Raw genomic sequence first — 11,981 nt, forward strand, 5'->3', positions numbered from 1 at the left:
TTTTTTTTTGTTTTTATTTCTGCTGCTTCTGGAAAATGGGAACCCTTTTACAATTTCAATAAGAGTTCAAGCTACTTAAGCTTTTTTGGAAAAGAAAAAAAAAAGATCCTCTATAAGAGAAATAAAACCACCGGTTCATGCAGTGGCAAATACTGAAGCCAACTCATGCTCATCAGCATGGAAACAATGGAATAAATCATGGTTTTCCTATATTGGAAAATAATAACCCTGTAAACAAAGCAAACCAAACCAAATTTGGAGTGTGCCCATGACATTTTTCTTAAGTATATTTAGAAATAGTATGCAAAATATAATACTGTCTTTGTTTAAGATAAAAATCACCAAAATTCAACTCCAGTAAAACAAAACTACATGTACATGTATTTGTTTGTGTGAGACCTTCAATATTGTGGAAGAATATATCCCAAATTGTTGTAATAGGGAAACTCAATGAGTTGGGGCAGTTTGATACTCGAGGAGAGTGCAAGAAAAATCTTTTGCTCCTCTGCTGTTAGATAGTAGTAGTAATAGAAATTCAACAACAAACAAAAGAAGACTCAGAGCTGTAATATGAAAATGGAATGAGTGGGATTTGGCAAATATTTGAATGTGAGGAGTGGGAAATGATGAAGTCAGTGATGGTTCATGAATTTCTAGATGCTGTCATTCCAGAAACAGGCAAGAAGGAAGAATCATAAGAAGGAAGAGATGTTGAATTTGGGTTATCAATCAGAGTTGCTTTCCTTCTTCTTTGAAAGAATAATTACTCTATAGGAAGTCTCCTAACTCGATCTTCAAATCTTTGGGGGGAAATGCTATTTTAATTAGACAGCAAACTCTTATATTTGAAGTATATACCAATAAAGATTTTTCTTAAACTTGATGTTTTGTAGTTACATTTCATGTGAAATTTAGAGCTGAAAAAACCAAACTGGTGTCTAATTTTTTTTACCCAATTTATGTAAATTATTCCAAAAACAAAAGAGCTTTTCTGTTTGAATTGGGAAAAATGTAAGAATTTAAAATCATCTTAAGTGAACAAAGCAAAATTTTCTATTGCATTCTAATTTGCAGAAGGTATAAAATATGACCTGCACATATTTTTACTATATTTCTTTTGTGTTGTTTTAATGTAGTGACTTCTCTTACAAGTGCTTTTTTAATTCGATGCCTAGTGAATCAACAGTGTATTGTTGCTAAAGATACTCTACAGAGGCAACCTTACAGAGATTTTTAGTTCTAGAAAAAGGTTATGCACATTTATTCCAGGGAAGTAGCATTAGAAACAGCTCCATTGAGAATTTATGCAAATACTGTCAAAATGCTGGATGAATTTATTTCTGTATAATTACATAATATTTTATGTTGGGGCTGAAATAGAAGTGTGTAATCCATCAGTATGAGCTCTTTTCTGTTGCCTAGATAAATGATTCAATATAGTCACCTGAATAAATCATTTTAAGTTTCATTTTCAGTTTTATGAAAATCTGTTACCCTTCTATACTTTTATTCTGCCTTTATCTTAATTGTGTTTTTACTTCAGATACAATTCTCATTGGTTGAATCATGTAGAGTTTCTATGAAAATATTTCTTGTATTATATTTGAAGTCTAATCTGAGTAGAAACAGTAATTTCTATAAATGCCGTATTTGTAATGTTAGTCCATAAAATTTCATGAATTTCAAAACATTCAGAGAGCTAGATGATCACATTATTGTGTGAATTCATAAGATGATTTGTTTAATTACTAATTCCTATAATTTGAGTTAAGCTACATATGACTCCACCCATTGGAGAAAATCAAGCAATAACAATAATAATTTTAATATTATGTATATTTCTTGTTTTCCAGAAAATAAATACTGCTGGAACCAGTAATGCAGATGTCCCTTTGGGTGATCCCGGAATGTACCAGTTGGACATTACATTAAGAAGGGGTCAACATTTAGCTGCCCGAGATCGAGGAGGTAAGAATGTGAAAATATGTCACCTAGAAGCTTGTTGTCTGTTTCTGTGAAAACTTAGTTTTCATTATAGTTGCTTACATTAAAAAATCAACTTTAATACTATAGAACTTAGTAGATTAGTTTCAATGATGTGATATAAAGCATTATCTGTCTTCAGGGAGATGTTGCAAATTAAAAAAATCTATGAACTAGTCTCCATCCAGACAGCAAGGCCCTTACGAATGCTGACAAATTTGTCTCTGAAATTTTAGTTACACAATCAGTTAAGTAGGTGAGACACGTATTTGAAGCCATATCATAAGTCACCTTTTGGCAGTTCTGCTGCATAGATTTATTCAATTGAATCTAATGAAAGTGCAGAATCCAGAACAAGCATCTCACCAAAAGTTTGGTGATTCCCAGAAAGTCGTTTGCTGAAGCCAGTTGAACTTGGCAATAGCCTTATGGCAGATTAAGTGGATCTTCATAGACCATGATGAAGGGCAAGACAAGGCACACACTTTTAGCTCCTGGATTTGAAATCCAAAGGCAATCTCCTTATGTACTAACCTGGCCTAGATTAGGAATTCCTTGAATCCAGGTCAGGGGTAGGACCAGGAATCGACTCTGGATAGATTATGCAGCATCTTTTGCTCATTTCTGACTATCAGCTGTTCAGGATGTGGACTCCTCAGGGGCTGAGTCCAAAAGGAAGCTGAGTCAGGTTGGAACTATTCCCACTCGGAGGTAGAAGTCCTTAAGCCTATAGAATTAAGACTAAAGAGGTAACTCTGCCATTGAACCTAAACAGAGTTCCTTCCTTCTCATGATCTTTTCTCTTCACCCCCTACTTGACTTCCATACTTACAGCATGTAAGGAACCAAACTGTGACAATAATAAGTACTTTCTGTCTCTATCTCCACAAAAATAAAATAGAGGAAATAGTTCAATATAATGGTGGTCTGCTTAGGACCAGAAGCTATATAAATAGTATATTCACTTTAAATGGAAAAACTGGTAAATATCAGAAAATTCTTTATTAATAAAGGTATTTTTGGAGATGGTAGAGTTTAAACATGGGAAAATTTCAAAAGTAACCATCTGATTTAGTAGTTGAGGACAAATATTTATTGAATTGAACTGCTTATCTCAAAAGAAGTTCCTATTAGACAAGAGAAAGGAAATAATGCCAGAATTGTTTTTTGCTATATTTATATAACATTCTTAGTTTTCAGAATGAAATTACATCGCATCATCTATTTTGTTTTGTTTTGTTGTGGGTGGGGTGATTCTGGGATGCTTGACGATGGTATTAAGAGTAATTCAAAGCCACCTCTGTAGCAGAACATTTTATTTATGTCATGGGAGAGAATTGGATGTGAGCTGGAGGTGCAGGTGTAAAAGAATTCACCAGAGAGAGTGGATAACAGAACAGGGGCTTTACTGAAATACACTAAGAGGAGCAGTGGGAGAGACAGGAGGGGTCTGCTGTACATATCGCATCATCGGATCCCAAACAGAATTTAAGAAACCTCAGGAGAGGAAAAATTTAGTCCTAAACCTGACCAGCTTAATGAATATTAAATACATATGTACACAATTGTTTATTGCAGCATTGGCTGTAGTTGCAAAATGCCCACAAAAAAAGAGGAGATTAAATAAGCTTTGGTACAGTCACATGATGAAATACTATGCAGTTGGAAAATAAAGAATAAGGAAAATTTCTAGAAATTGGTATAGAAAGTGTTACAGAATATATTACTTAATGAAAAAAAGGTGCAAAAAAGAATATGGAATGGTTGATGTAACAAAACTATATCAGAAATTATGTATCATTTATTCATAAAGAAGTATTTAATGTAAAACCCAGAAACTAAAGCGATTGTTAACATACATAATAACAGTAAGAATGGGTATCAAAAATGGGAAACATTTTACACCTTTTGGTGTAAAAAAGAAGTAATATTTCTTAAGAGACTTAACCGTATAGTTCTAACTTTTTCACCATGGCAATATTCAGAAATAATAATTATTTAATATATAAATAAAATCAGCCAAGATGTGGGAAGTACCGAAAATGAAACTATAACCACACCTATATATAACTATAACTATATATAACTATCAGGGTGATGAGGAATAAAGCATTTATCTAAGTAATATGTAAAACAGTACTTAGATTGTATACCAAAAACTCAAAACAAAAAGAACTGCACATAAATAATGTTCTCTAGGGCATGATTATCAATTCAGTAACAACTTAATGGTTATCTTAGGAATAAGCAAATAAACAAATCTATTGTATTTAAGGAAAGATAAGTTTCTCACTATTTTAGAAAAACTTACAAATATAGAAAGGGAATGCTAGTATAGATCTTTAGGTGTTAGAGAAGAATAAGGAGAGATGAATAGTTTTTAATAAATCGAGATAGAATAAACAGTGGGGATGTGTGTGTGAGAGAGAGAGTGTGTTTCTTAGCTCTGTCTGCTGAGAGGGTGCAGAAGCAGTAAGAAAGATATAATGACAAAGTAGCAATCAATGCCCGTTGGGCCCAGATCTTGATTTGAAAATATTTTCCCTAATAAAAATAAGCAGTGCTTTTGGAGAAGTGCCTTAATACAGATCTGGGGCAGGGAAAGTACATGATGAGACTAGAACATTTTGCAGTGCCAGAAAATAAGAAAGTATGCAAAGACTGATGGCAGAATGTCAAAACAATGTAGGAGCCAACTTAAAGGACTCCTGATGTCAAATTTAGCATAATTTTAGCAACAAAATAAATAATGGTAATAATAAAATACTACCCATATAATAATATACATTAGTTGATGCTGTTAAATTAATAATTGAATAATTAAGTAGAACTCTAAAAACTCCACCAAGAGATTATTGGAATTAATGAGTGAATTCTATGATGTTATAAGATAGATAATCAATAAAAATAAGTTGCATTTTTATATACCAACAACCAATTATCAGAAAGAGAATTTAAAAAGGCGTTACATTTCCAATCACATCATCAAGAATAAAACACTGGCCCTTCCTTGAGGCATAATGGGTTAAAATGCAGCACTATGAGGCTTTCTGCAGCTGCTGTTCTAAGAGTTCAATTCCAGGCCAGGGAGCTGACCCACATAGCATGGCAGACCTCTCCCATCTTGCCCATTGCTCCCCTCAGCAATGCATTTCAATCTGCCTGTTCTTCCCACTCTGTCTCTGGTGAATCCTCTCACCCCCTGCAACTCTGGTCTGTACCCTAATTCTTGGATGCATGAATGAATAAATCTTTAAAAAAAGAATAAACAACTAGGAATAAATTTAACTGAGTAAATGAAAGGTCAATAGAGTGAAAACTATAAAACATTAAAGAAATGATTAAAGAAATGGAAGATGTTACAAATAAATGGAAGGCTATTCCATGCTCATGGATTGAAAGAATTAATATTGCCCAAAAAATCCCTATTACAAAAGCAATCCACAAGGTTGATGCAATCTCTATCAAAAGTCCAATAGAGTTTTTTTACAGAAACAAAACAAATATAAAATTTATATTGATCCACAAAAGAATTCCAAATAGGCAAAGCCATCTTGAGATAGAAGAACAAATTTGGAGGTACCATACAACCTTGAGTTCAAACTATATGACAGAGCTATAGTGATATAACTAAAATGGTATTAGAGTAAAAACAAAGGCATAGATCAATGAAACAGAATTAGTTGAGAAGTAAATCCATGCTTTTACAGTCAACTCAGCTATGACAAAAGAGGTAAGAAAATGCAGCAAGGTAAATAAATGATGTTCTCATGAAATGGTGTTGGGCTAAACAGCCACATGTAGAAGAATGAAACTGGACCTCTATTGTAATACCAAACACAAAAAATAATGAGAATTGGTTAAACACCTAAAGCCATAGAAGCTAACACAGATGGTAAATTCCTTGAAATTGCACTTAGCAATGTTTTTCAGGATTTGACCCCAAAGGCAAGGGCAAAAACAACTAAATGTAAAAAGGTATTTGTAAATCATATATCCAAAGTAGGGGTAATATCCAAAATATACAAAGATCTCATACAACTGAACTAAAGATAAAATCTGTTTTTAGAAGGATAGAGGCACTGAACAGTCATCTTTTTATCACTCTTTTATCATAGCAAGTTGTTCTCTGTAGACATCTGTTAAAAATAGTAACTTTTTAAAAAGTAGAATGAGATAGCTAAATTTTTAAGAAAATGTTACATTGTGTAAGTGGAGAATAACTTAACATGTTTAAAATGCGGACTCCAAACCAGTTTCAAAATTTTACTTACCTGACTGGTGTTTGTAGTTTTTATTTAGTAGATATATAAGAAGAGTTATTTAAACAGCAGAAACCATCTGAATTAACTTTGGGATTTATTACAATTTATCCTCCATCAAACTATGACTAACAGTTATGTTGAGTATATGATTTTATGGATAGTATTGAGGTTTCTGAATTTATATACCTATAATTGGTAGGATAATTAGATGGAGTTGTATAATTTGAAATGGGAAAACAAGATGATGGTCATGTGGGAAAATGGTTTTTAAGTGCCAGGACAGGGATTACAGATATTGAAATGAAGAAGGAAAGAAAATATGAGAGGAGGATTCAGGAGTATGTCCAGTAGCACTCGAGATCAATTATGGAGCTTTAAAATTTTTGAAATTTTAAGGTTGCTGGTGTCTGGAAGCCATGTGCACATTGCTATGGTGAATGTAAGCAAAATATTTACTTAACTATTAAGCAGAAATTATACTCTTTTGTCATTTATCCCAATGAGGCCCTCACCTATTTCTCAGCAAAAACAAATGCATATGCGCACCCATCCCATATCCTTGGGCAAGATAGTGGAAAGGAAAAACTCTTTCTAGCATTGACACAATCTCTAGAATGTTGTTTGTATGTTTCATCTCCAGGATTCTCCTTTATATACAATAGGTACTGATGTGGGCTCAGCAGTCATGTGGTTTTTCTTCCATTTTTTATAACTTGATTTCCAGAACAGCAGTATGGCTTTTGGTCCATCATTGCCTTTTTCTACATTTTCTTTTCTTTTGCCTTTTTCTACATTTTATTTTCTTTTGCCTGAAGCAGGCTGATGAATCAGAGAACACATCACCTTGGGGAATCATTTCAATGTCTAACTCCACATTTTACTGGCAGTGTCACTTTGAGCTATGTGATCTCTCTGCTACAACTGTAGTTTTAGCAAATAAAAATGCAGATGCTTAGTTAAATTTAAATTGCAAGCACATTATCTCCGTCTAAGTACATTTCCTATAATATTTGGAATGTAAGCTAAAACATTGTTTGAAATTTCAATTTAACTGAATACCCTTCTTTTAGCTATAGTTATCATGTTCAGTTATTAGAAAATGACATCTATATTCAAATTAGGATGGAATTTTCAGGTTGTACCATTTCTTATATTTTGAAAATAATGTCTTGTCATGGCTATTTGTATCATTAGAAAAATAAGAAGAGTCTGTTTAGGTATGTCCTATAATAGCGAATCCCTACAAGGTGATTTCTTGAATTTGTATCATGGAGCATAGTTACTTGCTAGGGTTACAATAAGAAATGGCCACCCCCGGAGGAGACCACATGGCGTGGCAGACCTCTCCTGACCCGCCCACTGCTCCCCTCAGCAGTGTACTTCGTCGATCTGCCTGTTCTGCTGCCCACTCTGTCTCTGGTGAAGCCTCTCACCGCCCCTGAGCCTCTGGCCTGTACCCCAGTTCTGTATGTACAAATAAATAAATCTTTAAAAAAAAAAAAAAACAATAAGAAATGGCCATAAGTTAGTGGTTTAAAGAAATAGAAGCTCACTTTTTCACAATCGTAGTCCAGGGGTAAAAAACAAGTTGTAACGCTCCCTCCAAAGTTTTTTTGGCAAGAATTCTTTCTTGCCTCTTAAACTTTCTGGTGGCTCCCCACATTTCTGTGCTCTGGCAGCATCGCCCCAATCTTTCTCCATCTTCTCTTTATATTTCCTTGTTTCAAATCTCCTCCTTTTTCTCTTAAGGAAATCAGTCTTTGGATTTAGTACCCACCAAAAATCCAAGATGATCTGATGTCATGATTTTTATCTTAATTACATTTGTAAAAATCCTATTTCTAAATAAGGTCATATATATTCCAAGGGTTCAAACTTGGACAAATCTTTATGGAGGACCCAAGATAACCACTACAGGAGACAATTCCTTCTCTTCAAGTACTAGGAACTAATTTAATATGAAAAGTTATCTATGTGAACTTGTTTACTATAATTCTAATTTACAAGTTTAGAAATCCCTGTGTTAATAGGGCTGAAACAATCTGTGTTATTTGAAAATAGCACCTTTTTCAAGTGATGAGGACTGCCAACAATTTTGTCATTTGAATGTAATCTGTACAGAGACTTAAAAAGAGAGCTATACATTGAGTAGATCAAGCGTATTTCCAGTATGTATCATACATCAGGCATGATATTTGTCACTTTACATATATCTCCTCTAATCTTAACAGAATTGGTCCTAAGATGATCACTCGGTCCAGCAAATTCTCTACAGCTTTGTGTCCAGGGTCCTCTCTGGTTTAGGTCCCTGGGGATTTGCCTTAGGGTACTATAGTCATATACTACCTAGGGGCAGGTTTTGTTTTGACGTGTTCACTGGCAATACTGTCAGTCATATTTCCATTTTACTCTCGATCTCTGTATACACTGATGTGTCCTAGAAAACAAATCTGATCCCATTACATTTTGTCAAAAAAATTAAACATATGAGTGCTTCTTTTTTCCTAGAAGGGTAACTTGTATTATCATGGAAATGTTAGTCTCTCAGGTATTTTTCCTAGTACCCAAGTTTACACACTCTTTAACCAGGTATTTTGATCATGAAATGGCCTGACATGTTGTGTTTTTGTGGTGACAGTGTTGCAGGTCAATTGGTGTTGTGTATTTCTTACAATTGGTAGTGTCAGATGTGGACTTGGATTGCTCAATACAGACATACTCATATACATATTGTAATATGTTGCATATTATTAACACTAGAGTTAGATGATAACTAATTCCTGAGAATGAATTTCTACACAAAGGTTTTGTAACACTCCAGGGTGGCACTGCAGTTCCAGAAATCTTTTATATTGCTCTGAACATTTTATTCATTCTGAGTCAGAAACAGCGTCCAGTGTCTCTTCTAGAGGCTTTTTCTTCAGCATTCTTCAGTGGGAGTGTTACTTTCTTCAAGGTTCCTAAGATTTATCCACAAGGGAGAGACATCTTTACCAAATGTAAATTTGACTAAGCCACAGGGAAAGTACTATACCGATTTCACAAAAAGGCTCTGAAGATGATGTTCTCCCCATATAAAATGTATTCATTTCACACCAACTTGGGTAATATTTACTTGTAAATGTGCTCTTTCTTTTATTGTCATGGAGACAAATTTGTTTTACTTGATCACATTTAAGTAGAGATTCAATTTTTTTAAAGATTTATTTTATTTATGCATATAAGAACTGGGGTACAGACAAGAGATGGGAGGTGGTGAGAGGATTCAGCAGAGACAGAGAGAGGAGCAGAACAGGCAGATCGACTGAAATGCAGTGCTGAAGGGAGCAGTGGGTGGGACAAGAGAGGCCTGCTATGCCATGTGGGTCATTTTTCTGGTTGGGGATTGAACTCGTGCTGCAGTGGCTGCAGATAATTTCATAGTGCTGTGCTTTAACCTATTGCACCACCAGGGAGGGCCCGAAAGATCTAATTTGCACATGGACATTGTCAGTAACTTCATTGCCTTAAAAAGCAAAGGGCCCAGTTTACACACTGTACATGGCACCTGACATGATTATAGAAAAGGTTAATTAGTATACATTCATACTTCCTGCAGAATCTGCATAGATTTTGACACTGGTGTTTTTTAAATATGATTTGATTATTTATAGATGAATTTGATTTAGAACAATTGTCATTTAATTCAGCATCTGTTAACAAAGAATGGTTTAAAGCTTAACTCATTTTTTTTTTAAAGATTTATTTATTTATTCATACAGAACTGGGGTACAGGCCAGAGATGCGGAGGGTGAGAGGATTCACCAGAGACAGAGTGGGGAGCAGAACAGGCAGATCGATGAAATACACTGCTGAGGGGAGCAGCGGGCGGGTCAGGAGAGGTCTGCCGCGCCATGTGGTCACCTCCGGGGCAGGCGGGAATCGAACTCATGCGGAAGCGGCTTTAGATTCTCAGTGCTATGCTTTAACCCGCTGCGCCACCAGGGAGGGCCCTAAAGCTTAACTCATTTTAAAGTGCACCTCTGAGTTCTACTCATTAGATGTTGTCATTGAATTCACCTGAGGTTAATTAGCTCATATTCATTGTCTTCCATATTCAGAATTCTAAAAGGATATGTTTCTTCTTGATGTAAACATAAAAGAAATTTGATCTGTTCCTGGGTTTTGATGTATTTTACCCATATGGAGAAATATTCTTAGGGATTTAAGAATGTGTTTCCTGAACTGCATCACATGACATATACAAAATTCTTATTTTCATAAAACTTGTAAGGACTTTCAACACAGTATCCAAATTAAGAGTGAGCTTACAGTTTTTTAATTTTTCCATGTATATTTTATTTCTCCAATAGTGTCATTTCAAAATGACATCAATAAGGGCCTTCCCTGGTGGTGCAGTGGGAGTTAAAGCACAACACTAAGAAGCTAAAGCCACTCCAGCATGAGTTCGATTCCCATCCCCGGAGGTGACCACATGGCGTGGTAGACCTCTCCTGACCCGCCTGAAGCTCCCCTCAGCAGTGTACTTTGTCGATCTGCCTGTTCTGCTCCCCACTCTGTCTCTGGTGAATCTTCTCACCACCCCTGCACCTCTGGCCTGTACCCCAGTTCTGTATGCATAAATAAATAAATCTTTTTTTTTAATGACATCAATAAGGTATTTTAAAACTCTTTATGTCATACTAAACCCTTGGAGTTTGTTTTTATTCTTTTTAAGTCAAAGAGTTGTGTTCACTAGTTTTGGAATTATTTTAAGAAAAAAATATATTAACAAAAACAAGTATCTTTCAAACATTTGAAATACAAGCTTCTCCAGATTTTTCTGCTTGTTCTCAGAAATGCTGGCTTTCAACTTCATCTGAATGTAGAGTGGAAAATGTGTAGTTTTGGACACACTAGGCACCTTTTTCTGGATGGTTCTTAGTCCACTAAAACAAACTCTAGAAGTCTGACTATAGAATTGAGGCTACTAGATGGAGGTGGTGTTGAGGAACTAAAAGTATAGGGTACTGTGACATCCTTATTTTCCTTCTGGTCACTCTTGTTTTGACTATTTGAGGTACTTTGTAGCTCCATATTAAATTCAGTAGTGTTTGTTCAGTCTTTGAAGACTAACATTAAAACTTTTACAGGGAGTGGAAAGTGTATGCAGTTTACATTGGGCAAAACAGCCACTCAGACAATGTTACTTGTTCCATTCCACGACTATGGATTACCGTTCCGTTTCCCTGTCTACTTTTAACAATATCTCACAGTTGTTATGTGTGAGTCTTTTGTTTCCTTTTTGAAATACAGTCCTATGTGTTCAACTGTTTTTGATCTAGTTCTAAAGGGGACTGTTGTCTTTTAATTTTTTTCTCTTCTAGGTCTTGCATATAGGAACACAATTTTGCATATTGGTTTTGTAGCTGCCCTTTTACTGTACTTAGTTATCATTGATAACAGTGTTTTTAGATGAGTCTTTAGAGTTTCCCATGTATGTTATCAGTTATTTGCAAATAGTGATAGTTTTACTTCTTCATTCCCAATTTCGATTACTGTTATATCTTTCTCTTTTTTAATTGCTATAACTCTAATTGACATCATTGATTTAGAACAGAAATATTTCTTTAAGCATTAAATGGCCCTGAGAATGTGGCATATTGCTTTAAACTAATTGCTAGGTTAAAAGTCAAGGGCAGGCCCTCCCTGGTGGCACAGCGGGTTAAAGCACAGCACTGAGAATCTAAAGCC

General features: G+C 34.9%; 1 protein-coding gene across 3 annotated transcripts in view; it reads left to right on the top strand.

Annotated features, from left to right (window-relative positions):
• MCTP1 (multiple C2 domains, transmembrane 1) overlaps positions 1–11,981 on the top strand; it is a 435,421-nt gene that overhangs the window by 166,543 nt on the left and 256,897 nt on the right. For all 3 annotated transcript variants that reach the window (XM_004678130.2, XM_012721941.1, XM_012721942.1), the window contains exon 2: positions 1,854–1,968. In XM_004678130.2, the coding sequence (XP_004678187.1) occupies positions 1,854–1,968 (115 nt within the window). The remainder of the gene's footprint in view (positions 1–1,853; positions 1,969–11,981) is intronic.

The sequence above is a fragment of the Condylura cristata genome, unplaced genomic scaffold, assembly GCF_000260355.1.
Source record: "Condylura cristata isolate star-nosed mole 26May11 unplaced genomic scaffold, ConCri1.0 scaffold00007, whole genome shotgun sequence".
In the NCBI taxonomy this organism is placed as follows: Eukaryota; Metazoa; Chordata; class Mammalia; order Eulipotyphla; family Talpidae; genus Condylura; species Condylura cristata.